At 42.9% G+C, this 17,556-nt stretch overlaps 1 protein-coding gene across 9 annotated transcripts in view; it reads right to left on the bottom strand.

The window, feature by feature from the left end:
• The window catches only part of afdna (afadin, adherens junction formation factor a), a 99,395-nt gene that overhangs the window by 64,304 nt on the left and 17,535 nt on the right, over positions 1–17,556 (bottom strand). For 7 of the 9 annotated variants that reach the window (XM_079290965.1, XM_079290964.1, XM_079290963.1 and 4 more), the window contains exons 2-8: positions 6,156–6,351; positions 5,910–6,022; positions 5,443–5,594; positions 5,049–5,209; positions 2,851–3,008; positions 1,172–1,256; positions 781–930 (exon numbers count right to left, since the gene is read on the bottom strand). In XM_079290965.1, the coding sequence (XP_079147091.1) occupies positions 781–930; positions 1,172–1,256; positions 2,851–3,008; positions 5,049–5,209; positions 5,443–5,594; positions 5,910–6,022; positions 6,156–6,351 (1,015 nt within the window). The remainder of the gene's footprint in view (positions 1–780; positions 931–1,171; positions 1,257–2,850; positions 3,009–5,048; positions 5,210–5,442; positions 5,595–5,909; positions 6,023–6,155; positions 6,352–17,556) is intronic. The other 2 variants (XM_079290960.1, XM_079290961.1) reach the window with 2 other exon arrangements.

Genomic DNA, 17,556 nt, shown 5'->3' on the forward strand with positions numbered 1-17,556 from the left:
CTACCCAGTCTACTTCTAATTCAGACATTGCTTTATGGCATTATAACTGTGTTGTACTGCACAAAATACATATTTTAGTTCTACCCACTTCTAGCCATGATCGTGCCGTTTCCATAGAAGTGCAGGACTTATATATCGCAGAGAAAAACCAGGCCACAGAGAGAAAAATGTGACGGGTATTTAAAAAACCTGGAACCTCCTTGAGGTTCAGAGGACTTTTTTCTTTATTCAGTCAGTGTTCATAAAACAGTCTGTCAACTGTACCTCCAGGATTCTGGCATATTCATCCTGTTCAACTGGGTCACTATATTTACATTTCTGGTGCAGGATTTGGAATGCAGACATTTTTCCGTGGACACTTAAATCCAGCAGAACTCTGCATTGGATTGTTATTACAGAGCTATACTTCAAGCTGAAAAATAAAACTGCATAGAACTTGATCCATATCAAATTTGGGGTGTGGAATGGAAGTGAAGCGTGAAGCAGAGGTAGCATACACCGTCATCTGCAGGTAAATTTAGCTGATTCTAAGAGCTGCTTCGTGGTTTTTATAGAGTGAGGAAATCCTGTGCTGGAAGGAACAGAAACCACAGAACACAGGTGATTTACTCACATTAGCACGAGTAACCCTGAATGTTATCTACTGCAGCTACCCTGCTGCCTGCTGGCCGCTACCTGTCGCAGCAGCAGCGCTCCTCCGGGTAGCGACTGATGGATTCTAGACCCAAGACGCCGCAGATACAGGGGCAGACATGAGGGTGTGGTGTGTTGTGGTTCTACCTGGGCTCAGCTCCACCAAGTAAGGCAGTTTCTCTGGCGGCAGTGAGCTGCTGCTGCCGTCCTTCCTTTGCAGGCCTTTGTCGTCTACTTTCCTTCCCTTCCTCCCTTGGTGGTCGGGGGGTCTCTTCTTCAGCTGGAACACGAGCGATCCTGATATACGGCATAACAAAAAAAAGCTTTTGCTTGTCACAGTGAAATGTCGTCTTTTTCGTCAACAGGACTGAAGAGGTGAGGAGCTACTGACAGTTGTAATAGCTGCAAAGCAGCAGTAGGGGGCGGTAGCAGGCAAGAGAAGAGCAACTGAACTTGGGAGAACGCTCATAGAATTTTTGTGAGGTGTGTGTCGGAGAGAGAGCATGTTTCCAAGTGTGTGTGTGTGTGTGTGTGTGACCTCTGTCAGCAGGCCAGTCCCTGAAGATCTGCAGTGGACACTCGGAATCGTCCAGAATCGCCTCCTTGCCCGACTTATCATCTTGCTGCGAAGAAAACACAGAAAACAAATCAGTCACCTCAAGCAAATACATACAGCCAATTGTGCCAGTGACTCTGTAGATGTGTTCTACTGTCAGTGACAGCAAATATTCCAGGAAAACACAACTTTTTTTTACCCATATTCAAGGTATTTGCCTCATAAAACACAAAGGTAGCGAAAAAGATTTGTGTCATTGTGTATGTAAATGTTCCCAGTGCTATTTAACAACGCAACTACGCCAACGAGTGGCAACTGCAACGACGTAGATTGTCGCTCATAGTATGAGCACGTCTGTAAATGAAATAATGTGTCTAAAAGATGATACGATTTACAGATCAAGATTCTTAGTTAAAGCTGTGTTGATTAATAAGATGACTAAACCTAATTCAACACATTGGATTGTGTGAAGTATACAGTATGTACTGGATTTAAATGAGATGACTCCTATATGGCAGAACACACATTTTTAAGTTGTCATGATGAGTCATTACAAACAGCATGAACTGGTCTGAGAACAAAGATATAAGTCTCCCCTCCCTAATGAAATGATGCTGTTCTCAGGCTTTGTAAATATTGCAGTTCTGCAGACTGTAGTCTACAGCTGTCCTACATCCAGTTCAGTCTCATCTCAGCTAACATCCCCCTCCCCCCCAAAAAAAACACACACACACGAGCTGACATGCTGCTAGCTAGAATACTAGTGCTGGTTCCTCATGCTCACTAACCTAATGGACTTTTCCTGTCCTTTAGTCTCTTCAGCAAATTGCTACGGACTATCAACAGTGCGTGTGTGTGTGCGCACGCGTGTGCATGCGTGTGTGTAGTCCCAGGAGAGTCTTCCACTGTATTGGCTGTGGGCGCAGCAGTTATTTCATATGATTGGCCATAGCCAGAGTCCATCTGAGAGGATAGATATTGGAGAGGCTGTGAAGAGGGCCGCCAAGTTCACCGCCACGGACACACAACCAAAATACAGACGCATACAAACGTAGACAGAGCATCTGCTGCTGCTATAGCACTCAGTCTGAAAGCAATTGCATTCCTCCCAAAGGTTTTAGTGCCAAGCAGCATTCTGTCTCAATCTGCCAGTCCGGTGAAGAGTGTGTGCATCATGTGTGTGTGCTTGTGTGTATATGTGTTTAGGTGTGTGTGTGTGTGTGTGTGTAGGTGTGTGTGTGTATGACCTTGGCTGTCCTCTGCAAAGAGCCTCTCAGAAGGGAGACGGATGATGGAGATGTGTTTATTGATGAGATAGGAAGATCGAGGTTGTGTTTAGTGGAGAACTAGGACGGTGTAGGTGTTAAGAAGTGGGCAGTGGTCAGCACTACACTCCCTTGTGAATTTCTGCTTGTCAGATGATGACAAATAAGGTGCTGCGATCAAATACGTACAGTATACTCAAAGTGATCTTGAACGGTATCCACTGCAGCTGGAGGGGCTTGCAGGTCACAAATTTTTTTAAAAGGACAAAACTTGCAGATTCCTAAAGCCAGGTTTTCCTGAAAGTGTTTAATTTGTACGGGAAGAGAACAAATGTGATGGTTTTGGTTTGTGCTTTGGTGTTTTTAAGATGAGGTCAGTGAGATAAACGTGGTTACCCGGGCGATGCAGTACTCTCTGGGGTTCTCCTTCTCCAGCCCGTACTTCTCCAGCGCCTCCACCACGGCAAAGTCGGCCGTGTCTCTTGTGGAGAGCAGGATGGTCTTATATGGGATGTTGGGCTTCAGACTGTCAGCGTATATCCGTAAAGTGCCCCCTGCAGGAAAGAACGACACGCATACGTTGTTGGTAAATGCACCCTTCTAACAAATGCTGTGCGACGGGGAAACTGAAGCCGCGATATTGTAAATATAGCATACACTTGAACTGATATTGATTTCTTAGGTGGCTTATATATACACGTGTTGCTGCTGTCCACATCCAAAGCAGTACATTGCTTTGCTCCCGTGCTGGTACTCATGTCTGCTTGTCCAAGCAGGCCGTGTGTCTACTACTACTGAACACTGACTCTGGATAAAAATATGTCTTCCTCAGCTCGAACGCCATCCATGCCAATCAATAACGGTAATGATCAGTTCTTCGGGAAACGTCCCTCTGGACATAGAACCCAACACGTTTCCGTGAAGGCGCACCGACTTGAATATATGACATGAATACACAGAACAGGAAAGTTAAAGTGCTGTAAAGTACATTTTCCTTTAAAAAAATAAAAATAAAAAATAGAACCAGTAGATGGAGGGCAGTTACTGTAGCGCTCGTAAAATGTATTTAATGCACCACACTTTCATCCGGAGACACGCGCAGCCGCGTGACCGTGATGTGTCAACGAGAAATGATCACCTTCGTAAAACCCACATGGGAGTCTTCAGCAACGCACGCGGGAGTTTTTCAGAGGCAATTACACAAAATGAGCTCGTTTAAAATAGCAGTTACTGCTGTGACAACGTCATTGTCTAACCGCAAGCCACCCTGTCCCACCGTGTGCGTGGACGGTGGTTAAAGCAGTTTTTAGAGTCGGGTTCACTGGTCCATCTGTCTGTCTGGCAGAATGATTGGTAATGTGTGAGTCACCCGAACCAGCCAGCGTGTTTGTGTTCATTCATTCAACGTGGACATATTTATTTTGGTGTGGGTCAACATGTCAGCTTGAGACGTCCCCACAGACATATGGTCTTCTGTGGACCCGCTGATGATAAAAAAGTAGCAGTACTGGTGGTGATTACAACTGCAGAACACCTCAGCTTCTTCCATGGTAGATTTCTGGAGCTCCGTCACGCTGCACAATGTTCGAGTCGCTCTGCAGAATTTCTCTGGGGTTCACATGAGGTTTTCTTGAAGTCACACGAGGACATCGGGACTTGTTCTCAAGCCAAACAACTCTGAATCTTTGCATGATGTCATATTCACTCTGGGAGGTTTTTTTCCGATATGGCTCCACTTATCGTTCCCTAAATCCTGATCAGTCTTTTGGCTCCTACTGCTGTGAGGCATCCCTGTCATTTCCACCAACGCTGTGCTACATAGTCGGGATGCTGTTAGCTGGGTGCTACTTGTTCATTCCAGGTTCAGCACAGAGAATCCTTCCACTTCAGTGAGATAAAGTCTGCTTACAAAAGCCTGTACAACTGCATCAATCTCATCCAACCGTATCTGCATTTTTCTGTTGCTACTTTTCATTAATGTGGCTCGATAGGACGATGACATCCCGACTATTAATCTACTGTACTCTGGTCAACTGTGTCTCCAACCCCTGGACACCACCAAATCTAATAAAAGCTCTAGAACCAGGCTGAACAGTTACACTTTTTTTGCCTCATCAAAGAAAATGATGTTACTCCTATGTGTCTCAGATTGCTTAAGTGCTCTCTTGTCTTGGCAGGCCGTTATGTATTTAACTCAGAGGCGCAGCAGAGATGGCTGTCCTTATAACAAGTTCACCAATCTCTGCAGAGAAGCTCTCACAAAGAAATCACCATGCTCTTCATCACTCCTTCGACTACGGCCGACGTGCTGCATCGGGGCACACAGCCAGTTAGAGGAAGTGTTGAAGACTTTTCCTACATTTCATAATAAAGAATCCAATTAAGCTCCAGGGAATGTTTCTTCATTCCCTTATCTGGATCCATGCCTCGACACTGTTCTGTCCCAGGGATGTACGGTGATGTCATTGGCTTGTTTTTTTTCGTCTGATAGCTACTGAGCACCATGCATGAAGGAAATGTGCTGGATACACGTGTGTGTGTGTTGTTTGTCTTGTTAAAGGGGTCATTAGAGGCTCCACAAACAGTTCAAGTACCTGAGTCGGGCCTCCCGTCACTGCTCATGAACTCCTGCATGCGTTTCTCCAGTTTCTGCTGGCGTCTCCTCTTCATCACCACCTCTGGGTTGGAGATGGTCCTGGTAAAGCTGGTCTCCGGCATGTCCTTGTAAACCTCTGCCGCCAGGCGACTGATTTCCCTAAACCACAGGGGCGAGGGGGAGGGGGGGATGACGACGTGGGGAGAAGACAGAATAGGTGAGGGGAAATAAGATAGATGGAGAAACAGAAAGGTAAAATATTAAATCTTTCCTCTTTTGGAGCTTTCTGTGCTTTTCTTGGCATTATAAAAATAAAAAAACTAGATCCTCTCCAAGGGCTGAGAGGGTGTATAAGGGCAAGACAGTAAGATGGATGAGCGAGTGAGTCTTACCCGTCCTCCCGGGTGAGCGCCTGCTCGTCTCCATCGGGGATCCGGGCGAACTCCTTCTCCCTCTTCTTTTCCTTCTTCTTCTCCTTCTTGGATAAAGTCCTCTTGAAGTTCTGGATCACGCCGTCCTTCTCTGGACCATTACTCTGACTCTTCTGGCAGAGAGGGGAAGAAGCGTTAATGAGGTGCTCTTAAGAGACTGCAAGGGAAGCCGGCTTCAGTTGGTAATGACGTACGCATTTCTGAATGTATGAACAAACTGAATGAGGAAAAGAAGATTTTCTTTAATCATCTTACACGTCAAATTAAATATTTCACTCGATTGTACTGCAGGAAACATCTCAACATGAGGTCTGCATTTGTCCAATCAAGTACACAAAAATGTCTCCAAATACCAACATGTATCCAGATATGCTAGATGAGGTATGTTGCCAGTAGCTTTAGGTGCATTTGGTGCTCAAGCAGCCGACCTTAGGGAGGATGTCGTTCTCGTTCTTCAGGACAAAGCGCCCTTCTCTGTCGTCTTTGTTCCAGTTCAGCTGAACGACTAGAGGCTTCTCGTCCAGGTCCAGCTGACGCTCTTCTAACACACGCACACACAAAGACACACACCAGTTCATCGGAGAGTCCACCATGTCGTAGTATTATTATTCCTAACATTGAAACACTGAATTGTTAAGATATCTCTCGTCTTATCCCCAGTTTATGGGACTCACCTCCACTGACGTGGACCTCATACAGCGAGTATCTTGGCGAGGACAGCATCCGCATGTCGGGTCTGAACTTCTCGGCGAGCGTCTCAATGACGTCCTGTGTTGTCGCGGTGCTCGACACTCTGATGCACTTGGTGGCGAAGTTTCCGGCAACGCGGTCCTGGAAGTAGAACCGCATCACGCCGTGGAACTCCAAGTCCTGTTCAAGAGAGAGAGCGAGAGACAATGAGTCCACGATGTGCATTTTACAAACTGTTAACTACATTCAGTACGTTAATGTTTACATGCATATGAAAACCTGTTACCTGTTGCTAAAAATGTTCCGTGATGATTATTTTTACAATGTTACAAAAACAGTCGTCACGGGAGAACAGAAGCAACACTGGCTGAGAGCCAGGAAGTGCAGTGTGTCAGCAGGTTGTGTGACGTCAAGAAAAGAGGGTTTGTTTTCGTCATTCGCTGACCTGTTTTTCAAACCTCCTTCACTTACTTCTGTGCACTGCTACCGACTTCAATAACGCTGTTTCCCAACAAATTTCATTGAAAGGTCTCTGTTTGTGGTGTTAATTCTATGGAATGTATTCAAATCATATACCTCCGATGTATTATTTTGAATGCACTTGGGTGCAGCTTATTTGCGAGGAAATTCTTATTGTCCCTATAATAATGACCAAACGGACATAACCTCTTTCCAGGAAACGTCCTTACATCCTGTCTCATGAATAAAGAGCTGCCATTTATTGTGTTTTAGACTTCTCTCACAGTGCTGGCCTGAGGAAACCGCTCTCTCTTACACAAACACTACACTGGCTGAAGCACAGCCAGTGCCGATGCTGGATGTGAAAGCAGCCGGCTGAAATAGACACCCAGGGCTATCTGCACTGTACGCGCATGTAGGTGCAACTTTATTGCCTGCATGTTGACATTTCTGAAGTCCACTACAGAACAAGAATGTCTTAAAAACATACACACCCAGTGCTGATATAATCATATGTAACACGGTGCTGGCACAGCATGCATGTGTGCATTCGTTAAGGTTCAGCCGTAAAACCGGCCTCATATCTCATTGTAGCTGCCATTTAAACAGTCTTAGAAAGCCTTAGATCTCCGAGGGAGCTTGTAGACATTCCAAAGCGAGCATGTGCTCAAAACTAATAGGCGATATAATCTTGCTCTCACTGAACCAGGACGGAAACGATCATGTACCATCCCAGCGAAGTCAAACCGGATGCTAAACTATCACAGTAATATGGTAGCAACCACGTGCAAAATAGCGTAAACACAATAAAAATATGAGGAGACATGACGTCACAATATATGGCTTTGAAACGTGCATACAATTCTCTGAGATAACCCATTAGGATTGTGTAGATGGTGTTCCCCTTAAGAATTTAACTGTTTTCCTTAAGAAAATGATGCACTTTAACCTTTGAGTTTCTTTAAGGTTGTATTGCTTACAAACTTGTCCTTGTTCGTGGCGTTAGAAGAGGATGTTGTGCCTTCCGAAGAGGAAATCCCCTGACTGTGGTTCTTATGCAATGAAGGTATCTTTCCTGTCAGGATGCCAACAAAGCAGATTTGAATTTGAATTCTCAGCGTTTCAACAGGAGAGGCAAGTGGCCAAACGAGTGAGCGTGCCTGCGAGTGCACAATTTAACGAGATTAAGTCTACACTGTAAACGTCTGCTTGTAGCCTCCTCACATATATTAACACAGTTAGTAGATGTGAGGACTGACTGGACAGAGAGCAGGAAAAAAAGAGAGGAATGCTGATGAAAAGGTTTTCTTCTTCTTCTTTCTTTAAATAAAAAACAAAACGTTCCTCTCTCTCATCTCTTTCTCTCCCACGTCTGAGAGACACAGTTTGGCAGAGTGGAAACACTGAGCGTAGTTTCGATAGGCGAGGGTGGAGTTGGGAATGTGTGTGTTGTGATTTACTGCTGGAATGTGGGTCATTGATGGTTGCCGTCGTCAAGCTTGCGTAACCGTTGGTAACAGTTACTGTGGAGACACTGGTCCACTCGGGTTCAAACAAAGCCCGTCTAAGAGCCAGCGGTGGGTAATTAACACGCTGTCCGGTACAAGTGCAACCGCATGTAGTTCAAGTCCCGTGCAGCAGTCCTCCTCACCCCCGTTCCTCAGGTAGATGGTACAGTCCGACGGACACGTGCCTCCAGGTTATTGTCGATACCAACAGCCCCCATGTTCATGGCCATGGTCCAGTCATACACGTGCATATTTGCAGACCATCGCAGGCCAACTCCTGAGCACCTCAACACCATGGTACAATCCTACACACCCATCCCTCCAGAAAATGGTCCGGTCCAACGTTCCTTTATGTCCAAGCCAAAGTCCAATCCTACACTCCCATACCTCAAGGCGTCAACAAAAAAATTTAATTAAATACAACCTTACTGGAGCTCAAGTCCAGAACAACAGCCATGTTCCCTCACACCTCCAAGACATGTCCAACTGCAGTAGCCTTCCAGAAGAACACTTCCAAACTCTTAATATTTGTGTGGCCTTTTGCTAACACTAGCTACGCTCCAAAAAATAATATATCACCGTTTAAATCAATCACTCAACTGCATTCTGACTACACTGAATCGGTAAAACCTCTCAGTCTGTGCCACCATGATAATGTCAACCGACAAGGCTGCTTGGGTGAATCATAGGAGGTGTCGTCTTGAAGTAGTAGTGGTGTGGAGTGGACAGATTATAAATGAACTACTAACTACAACAACCACTTGTACAATGACTCCACGGCATACTTGCCGTGGAGCCACACATACAAAACTTAACAACTGTGATTGTGAAAGCTGTGACTTATCTTAAAAGCTGTAAAAGACAATAATTCAATAAATAATACATGAGGTGCTGGGGCTTACACAAACAATGTAAAAGAGATTTTATCTGTAATTGATGCTGGCTTCATTTGACAAATTAAAAAACTGTGAAAAACCTTAATTTTTCACAGTAAAAAAAAAAAAGGAACAATTATTTTTAGGGCACAAGCCCAACCTCGCCATGTTTATAATCATTTTAAATTTGTCATTTTAAAGCTTATTTGAGCGACTCAGCTACATTTCCAAAAATGAGAAAATGTCATGTGGCAAAAACTAGAACAGACTGTTCCGTTTATACTTTCTGCAGCTTTGATTGTAATAATCCCAAACAGCTTTTATTATTTCGCAAACGGCACTCGGGCTGACGGGAAATGCTAATGCAGCAGTATGTCACCGAACACAACAGCAGCCCAGATAAGGCCTGCTACCCGCTGTCTGTCGCGCACGCGCACGCACACACGCGCACACACACACACACACACACAGCGATACCATCAACTGAGGTTTGATGTTGGACTACTTCTATCACTGTGGGAATGTGTTTATATAGTGGGTTAACAAACGGTGCATGCACACACCTCTAACGCTGATGCTAATTAACCAATTGTAATTACAGTGTGTGTATTAGACCAATATGGTATTGTAGTGTGTGTCACCTTTGTCACTATGCCAGGAAGAGGCATCGGCAAAGGAATTCATACACACACACACACACACACACACACACACACACAAGCAATACCTGTGACTAAACGTGTGAGACAGGACTATTTATGACACACACTAATGTGAAGGGCACACTGTAGATCGCCGTTATCCTCTCAGATAAAACCTGATTGAAACCAGTGAGGGAGAAGGTGTGTGTGTGTGTGTGTGTCTTTAAGTGTTTGCATTCATACTTGTTGGAGACACTCTGTATATATTACCGGTAAACCGATTATAGATACATTTATTGACCAATAACAGACTTCTGCCAATAAAGGTTTCAGTGATTTACTCTTTGATAACACTGAACAGAAATGTTTTTTCATCAGTGAATCAGCTGGGCCGATATATCACCTATTATTTGCTTCATGAAGTTATATTGTATATGCGTAAATGGTATCGTAATGTATATGATAAGCACTGGCAAATTTACTTTTCAACGGTCCCACTGAGTATGTTAGTCACAGCTCTTTAAAGTTCAAATATAAGGGTTCCTTAAATACAAGTAATATTGGCAAATATACCTTTATCGATGTTTTAAACTCAACATATCAATATACAAACCATGTTCAAAATCCAGTATTGCTACAGTAAGGTTTTTATTTCATTTTCCTCCAAGTCCCTCCTATAGAGCATTTATAGGCACAATATGACCGTACTGCAACATAGATGTAGGCAGATAAAAATGTTAAATAATGTATTTGTCAACAGCTGCGGCTCCTCCGGTTTGCACTCACGAGGCTGCTGTAAAAACAGATAATGACGACATAGTACAATAAAGTAGTGTTACACAGTATACGGATACTAGAAAGGTATCGCAATATCCGGTATGATCACCGATTACCACCGGTACTTTAAGAATGACTGTTAATGAGACGTGCGCTATTTCCTTGTTACATAAATGTGCGATAGATGTGCAGTGTGTGTGTGTGTACACTGTTTAATTAAAGCTAAACTTGAGGACATTCAATTTCAGTGTTTTTTGTGTTGTGTGTTCATATTACTCATTCCAGAAAAGAAGTTCACTCTTTGCAAATTAAATTTAAAAAATAGTGTCTTATCTAGAAAAGATAGTATGAATTTTAAAGCTTAATAACTGGTATTGGAAATCCCATATCTGTTAATCCTTAGCAGACACTTCCCACGTTCCCTTTTATGGTCTCAAAAAAAACAACCTTTGATCTAGCACATGCCATTTTCTCCATTACACAAAACCACTCACACACACACAAAGCTCATCCATGAAAGTGAATGTGTGTGATACTCCGTGTGGAGAAGACGTGAGCGATAATCCTGACTTCAAAATCCAGCCAGCATGCTCTCCTGACTAAAGCACCTCGGAGTCAAAGGTCTCCCACAGGAGAGGTCGGAGGTCACGCCTGTGTGCCTATGAGAAAGTGAGTCGACTTCACTCTGTGGCTGTAAAAAACAGATCCCACCTGGTGCGTGTACGTGTGCATGTGTGTTGCAGGAAGGTGAAAGTGGTGGATTATACTTTAAGGGGACTCAAGTTTTCCTGCTTGTAAAGCAGCAAACAAAAATAAATAAAAAAATCTGAAAGAGTGAATTTGTTTATTTATTTATTTATAAATGTATTTATTCTGTCATTATCACCTCTTCCAGGGTATTAAGTCACTTCACAGCTCTTAACAGCAGAACGTTGGTGTGTAAATAGTCATAGGAAGGAGCTGGAAAGAGTATTTACCACCATTAACGAACTTAACTGGTTATGAAACAGTCCCACATGAGTACTGATCTTTCTATGTGACCTACATAAACAACAACATCAGCAATAAGATTTCTATATACTTCTTAATGCTCGTCATCGGTGCCAGCGGGTTGGATTTGCACCCCGCAGCAGCGTCTCCTCCTCCGGCAACGAGCAGAGCTCTGAAACACTAGAACCCTTTCGCTCACAAGGGACCGCCAATATCAACACGAAATAAACAGTTCCTTGTAGTAGCTTGAAGTACTGTTACATAAATCACTTGGTGATAACTCACACTAGGGCTGGGCGATATGGCCTAAAAAAAAAATCTCCGATTTTTTTACAAAAAATCCGATTCACGATTTAAATCGATTTTTTTCCCCCAAAATTTTTTGCAGATGACAGAAGCTGTTGAAAACAATTTTTTCTTTTATTTTGTGATGATTTTCCCAAGTAGGTTGATAAAAATAAAGTGCAAACAAAACCTGAACATTGTAGAAAGGTGCCTGTAGTATACAAAAAGTATTTGGTCACTCTTTTGTTTGCCTGAATCATTTAAATATAAAATTAAATTAAACATAACATTAAATGGCATTAAATAGTAGCCTTCCATTGTAAACAACTGTGCAAATGTAACTTTTTACAGTAAGCTTTTCTAACTGAATACACTGATACAAACACAGCATGAAATAAAATGTATATGACCCTTTAACATTCACATTTTCAAAAGTGCAACATCTGATCTAACATCAACATAACATATTTTGCACAGTAAATAAGTGCATGTAAACAAAATCAAGTGCATTCACAACATAACCAACAGTATTAAACAGTAGTGCATGTTTTTTCTAAATATTTTTTTCCAGGAAGACAAGCCTGTCTACTACCTCTGGCTTCAGGCATGCACGGTGGCATGTAACAATGCCCCCCCCACACACTGAAAAGCCTCTCAGAGGGGGCACTTGTAGCTGGCACAGAGAGGTATTTCTTTGCTAAAGTACTTAGCCTTGGAAAGTTAAGTTGGTGACGCTTCCACCAGTCAAGTGGATCGGTGTCTGGGTCAACCTGCTGGACCACAGGTCAGTTGTTGCGGAGTAGAATGACATCCCCTCCAGCTCCGCAGAGATCCTTTGGCGTGTACTATTGTACAGCCGAGGCAAGGCAACGTCAGAAAAATGTTTACGGCTTGGTAGCACGTACCTGGGGTCCAAAGCTTTGAGACGGTGAATAAACCCCGGCTTTTCCACGGTGTATATGGGCACCATATCTTTTGCGATATACATCGCGACTGCATCCGTGATGGCTTTCCACCGGGCACTCTTCTTCTCATGCGGAGTACAGTTGGTGAATGTCTCCAAAATGCTGGGTTGTTGTTGTGAGGTGGCGGCGGCGGCGGCCAGCAGTGAAGCTGCTGGCCGCCATTGTTTTAGTTTGTAAACAATGCGCGCGCACTCTACTACGGGAACCCAACGGGGGGGAGGGGTGGGGGCGATTTTCTCGATTTTCAATAAAACACATCGCCTTAAAGCACACATTCGAATTAATCGATTAAATCGATTTATCGCCCAGCCCTAACTCACACACATCAAACTACAGGAATTATTTCAGCGTTCTTCTTCCCTCCGTTTGACTGAACAGAGAAGTACGTGGTAGTCGACTGCTTAAATATATGCATGTGTATCAACATGATATAAGATTCCAGGTATCTTTGTCAAATACGGAGAGGGGAAGGGAGGAACAACATTAGGAAGCCGCTTGCTTGCAAAAGGGGAAATATTTATTTAAACTTCCGATGTGCACACAAGACAAAGAACATTCAGCCTGAGGAGCAGCGAGCTCACCAGTCTGTTGTGTTTGATCCTTTCTAATGTTTGTCTTTTGCTCCGTGCGGCCTTTTGTTGATCATCAGAAGCTTTAAGAAATGTTTTCACTCTTCATGAGAGAGGAGTTTCCGATTGTGTCCTTTGTCCACGTTGGTATTCATAACTGTTCGAAGGCCATTACAAAATTCAGAGGTGTGATTTGCCACCGAAGACATTCCAAACAAAGAGACAATGTTCAACCACAAACAACTGCATTCTGCAAACTTAATTTAACCCTGATGTCATCACTTGTATGATAAACCCTGCTCGGACAGAGAGCCCACTTGACAGACCAGAGCCCCTCGCCACAAACAGTTATCACTTCAGAGTTATCAGTGTGTGTGTGTGTGTGTGTGTGTGTGTGTGTGTGTGTGTGTGTGTGTGTGTGTGTGTCTCAGCGAGTCGGGGAGTGCTCGAAGGGGGGGGGGGGGGTTATCAGGTGTTCAGGAAACAAAACAGAGCTCCGTTTCCGTAAACCACTTTTGGCCTCTGGTATGACGCTTCTGTGCGGACACCGAGCATTGCTGCATGTCTGAGAGCTTTCTGGTACAAACATAAGATAGCATTCAGGATTAGGTGTAAACCACTGGGCTGGACAATAATTCCACAATTGTCTTCCAATACTGTGAGAACTCAATCTTTGCACGTACACACAGGTCTGACGGTCTACTGGAGACTAACTCTGAAGACCTAAATGAGATCTGACACAAACTCATTTATATCAATCATATAAACTTTCTCAATCAAGTGCTGTTGTTGTAAAATAGTGTGTGATGTGCTATAACAAATACCTTTAATGTTTAATTCGGATGTGGCTTTAAATTCATGGACTGTGTGCAGTATTGTATGTGTAGCCTATATAACTAAATCAAACTACACCGCTTTTTATAAGTCACAGATTTAATAATACTGTAGTTCTGCTCTTAGTTCTGAAGAAAAACAAAAAACTCCTGAAATACCAGTTTTAAGAAGTGCTGCTCTGACAAACACTTCATGTTAATATACAGGTTTTTGGGGACATTTTTTGCATTTCTTGACACGAGATAGACGGGAAAGGATAGAGAGACAAAGCTAGAATCAAACCATGGACAGTCCGAAAAACTGTATCGCAGCATTTCACCACAACAGGAATGTCACCAGACAAGTTTGTAATACTGCACATCTCTAAATATTGCAGTACTTTCTACAGTGGCCCATAGTCTCATCACCCTGCTGTTAACTCCTTCAGCAACAGATATCGACTTAACAGACATTTATTTTAATAAAAATACTAGATTGCCACATGTGTTATCAATTGCACCAATTCTGCAGCCCTGCGTTTCATTAAAGACAAATACTGGCAACCCAATACAAGGTTAAACCCTAGTTTCCATGGAGACACTAAAAACAGAATTTTTAATTCTTTTTTTTATTGCATTGAAAAGATGAATTTAAGAGAGAAGGGAGGCGAGGAGATTTCTGGATGATGCTGTTTGAAAATGAGAATAGATTCCAGCTGCTGTGCGTCATCTTAGTCTCTCACACACACACACACACGCCTAATAAAATGAACTGAGTTCCTGAGTCAATATTGTTGCGGCCCCACCTGCACTAACATGGGGGGATTCCTCCCTAAAGCCTTTGTCCAAGGTCAGCTGGACAGAGGATTTTAACTCAGATGTTGGGAGGGGAAAGTCATCCCACGTCAGATCAGACACACCGAACAGATGGAGAAAATAAAGAGAGATGGAGACAAAGAATCCCATCGCGTGAAGCAGGAGAATTACTTTACCTCTTGCTTTAAATAGCCAAAGGACACCAGGCGTACGGCACATTATCCACAGTATCAGATACCTTGGTGGTATGATTGCAGATGTATCATCAGAAACTCAAGTCCACGTCCTGTCTCGGGCTTACTTTGAGTTGTCAGATTTAAAAAAGGGTTGATGACGTGGCCTCAAGTAAAACAAAAGGCTTGAAGCTGAAGCTCGAGAAAAGTGTGGAGGAGTTCAGTCTATCTACAGGTTTTAGAAATTCCTTAAGATCCATATTGTACTGCACAAACAAACAATATGTTGTATTTATAACAATAGATATGAATGATGATGAGATATGAGTGTTTAGTCCAATCAGGCGAGGTAACTGATCTGCTTTCATCGAAGAACAAACCGTCAATCGACAGAAAAGTAATCTGCAAATATTTTATATGATTAATCTGACTTTTTCATGCACAAATATCACTATCATACTAACTTTATGATCTACAATTACTTCTTATCAGAACAGTTTGGGTCGTTGAGGGTTGATTAAAGATGTACAGTGTATAGTGCACTGAGTGGCATTTGGAAACATCCAAATAAAGACGAACAGCAAATCGTTTTAGCTGCTAAACTGGCTCTTAGGCTAAAAGATCTGCAACATATGACTCCAGTCATGTCTTTTCATGTGACGAATCCCTAAACAGACTCACATCAGAGCACAGACCACCACCAGCTGATCAGTTACTGTCAGGGGGACCGATGGGGGAAACGTTGAGCTGGTGATTTATTGCTGACCTCTTGAACAGTCTACTCGGAGACGCATTAAGTTAGAATGAGACCGACGATCATACTTCAGCCACTCCCAGTCGACCTAGACGTTTTCACCAAAGAAAGGAGCCAAATATTGAAGTATTACTACGATGTAGGGGTGGGTGGGAAACGATGACTCGATGCAGAAAACTAAATAATCAGAAATTTAACTCAATTGTCAACGTCATGATCGCCTGTAACAATTCTGAGACACCAGGCTGTCCGTTCTTACCGCTGCCCCTGAACACAACAGACGTAATACACGTTTGTCTTGTTTATGTTCTAACTAAATACTAGCAGAGTTCTGGTGAGGGCGGCTGAGCTTGAGTAGCAGAATATGGATACAATCTGAACGGCACCCCCGGCTTAAAAGCTAAAGTATGGAAGCATTTTGCTTCTTCTTCCGTCTAACTAGAAAATAACGAAGACAATCACAGAAGTAGATTGCAACTTGTTTTTTTGACAAGGATTTGCACTCAGTAACTGAGAATCAGAGCTTTTGCTCCAACTTTATTTATTTTCTTGTTGGTTGTCTTTGCAATGATTGGAAATGTAATACTCCAATTGCCACATTGCTTCTAATAGTTACTAATATTGAATTAATAAAAGAGAATGGAAGTAAATGCATCCATTTTTTAAATTATGAATCATACAAATATGCCGTGTTTTAAATAGTCACAGGGAGAAAAAATTAATCATGTATAGAAACATGTTGCAAAAATGCATCAAGATGAATCGCGAATCGTTTTGTAATCACATCGTAGCCCTTTGAATCTGAATCAAATCGTGAGGTGCGGAGAGATTCCCACCCCAACTACAAAGCAGTTCTCTTACATCATCATCTTGAAGTTCGTACTGAACATGGTGACAGCGCCGATCTGGAATGTATGTTGTTTCACTGACTATCCTGCAGAACAAAAACAACCTGAGCCACCAGGAAAAACAAAGGGAGGCAGCGGAGGCTTGTTGTCCTGACTGAATGAAATGACTAAATGCACACATATATTTTTTCTTGTTTGTTGTAAATTTGTGTATGTACATCGAGAGCGAAGTGGAAACCGGAGTCATGGCCAATAACGCTGATTCTGATTTCCTCTGTGGCTGCAAAGAAAAGCCTCTTTGTTTCAGGTGAGTTTCTGCTTCAGTATCGAGCCGTCCAGCCACTAAACCCCCCCCCCCCCACCCACTGCAACTAAACCATGAGTTATAAACACACCAAATGTCGAATGTTGGACCCATATATCACATTAAGTTGGAGCTAGAGTCCAGTAAAAATCTCTTGTTTTTGTCCATCCAAAGATATTCAAATTACAAAGAAATAACTCAGAAAAGCACCTCGTCTTTACTTGCTATTTGAGGTTTTTGCTTGACTGCTGACTTAAACTTATCTAATTGATAATCTAAGAAATGTCAATTAATTTTGATTGATTGTTCAGATCAAAACATTATTCAAACTCCCGATGGGGGGAGAGCCTGCCGTGAAGATGTCTGCACATGTACTCCTGATATATTTAACAACCTTTACAGCTACGCTGACCAAGGCGACGGCAGCGTTGGCCATCATGACAGCAGTAGCACTAATGTGCTATCGCCACGCTACATAAAGGAGCTGATGTACATGTAATAAATGTTTGCTCTATATCTTTTGTCTGTTTTCAAGAGACGCACTGAGACAAATTCCCATTAACCATGTTGACATGGCACACAAACAACTCGTTAAGTAGAGGCCCAGGC

The sequence above is a fragment of the Melanostigma gelatinosum genome, assembly GCF_949748355.1.
Source record: "Melanostigma gelatinosum genome assembly, chromosome: 19".
Taxonomy (NCBI): Eukaryota; Metazoa; Chordata; class Actinopteri; order Perciformes; family Zoarcidae; genus Melanostigma; species Melanostigma gelatinosum.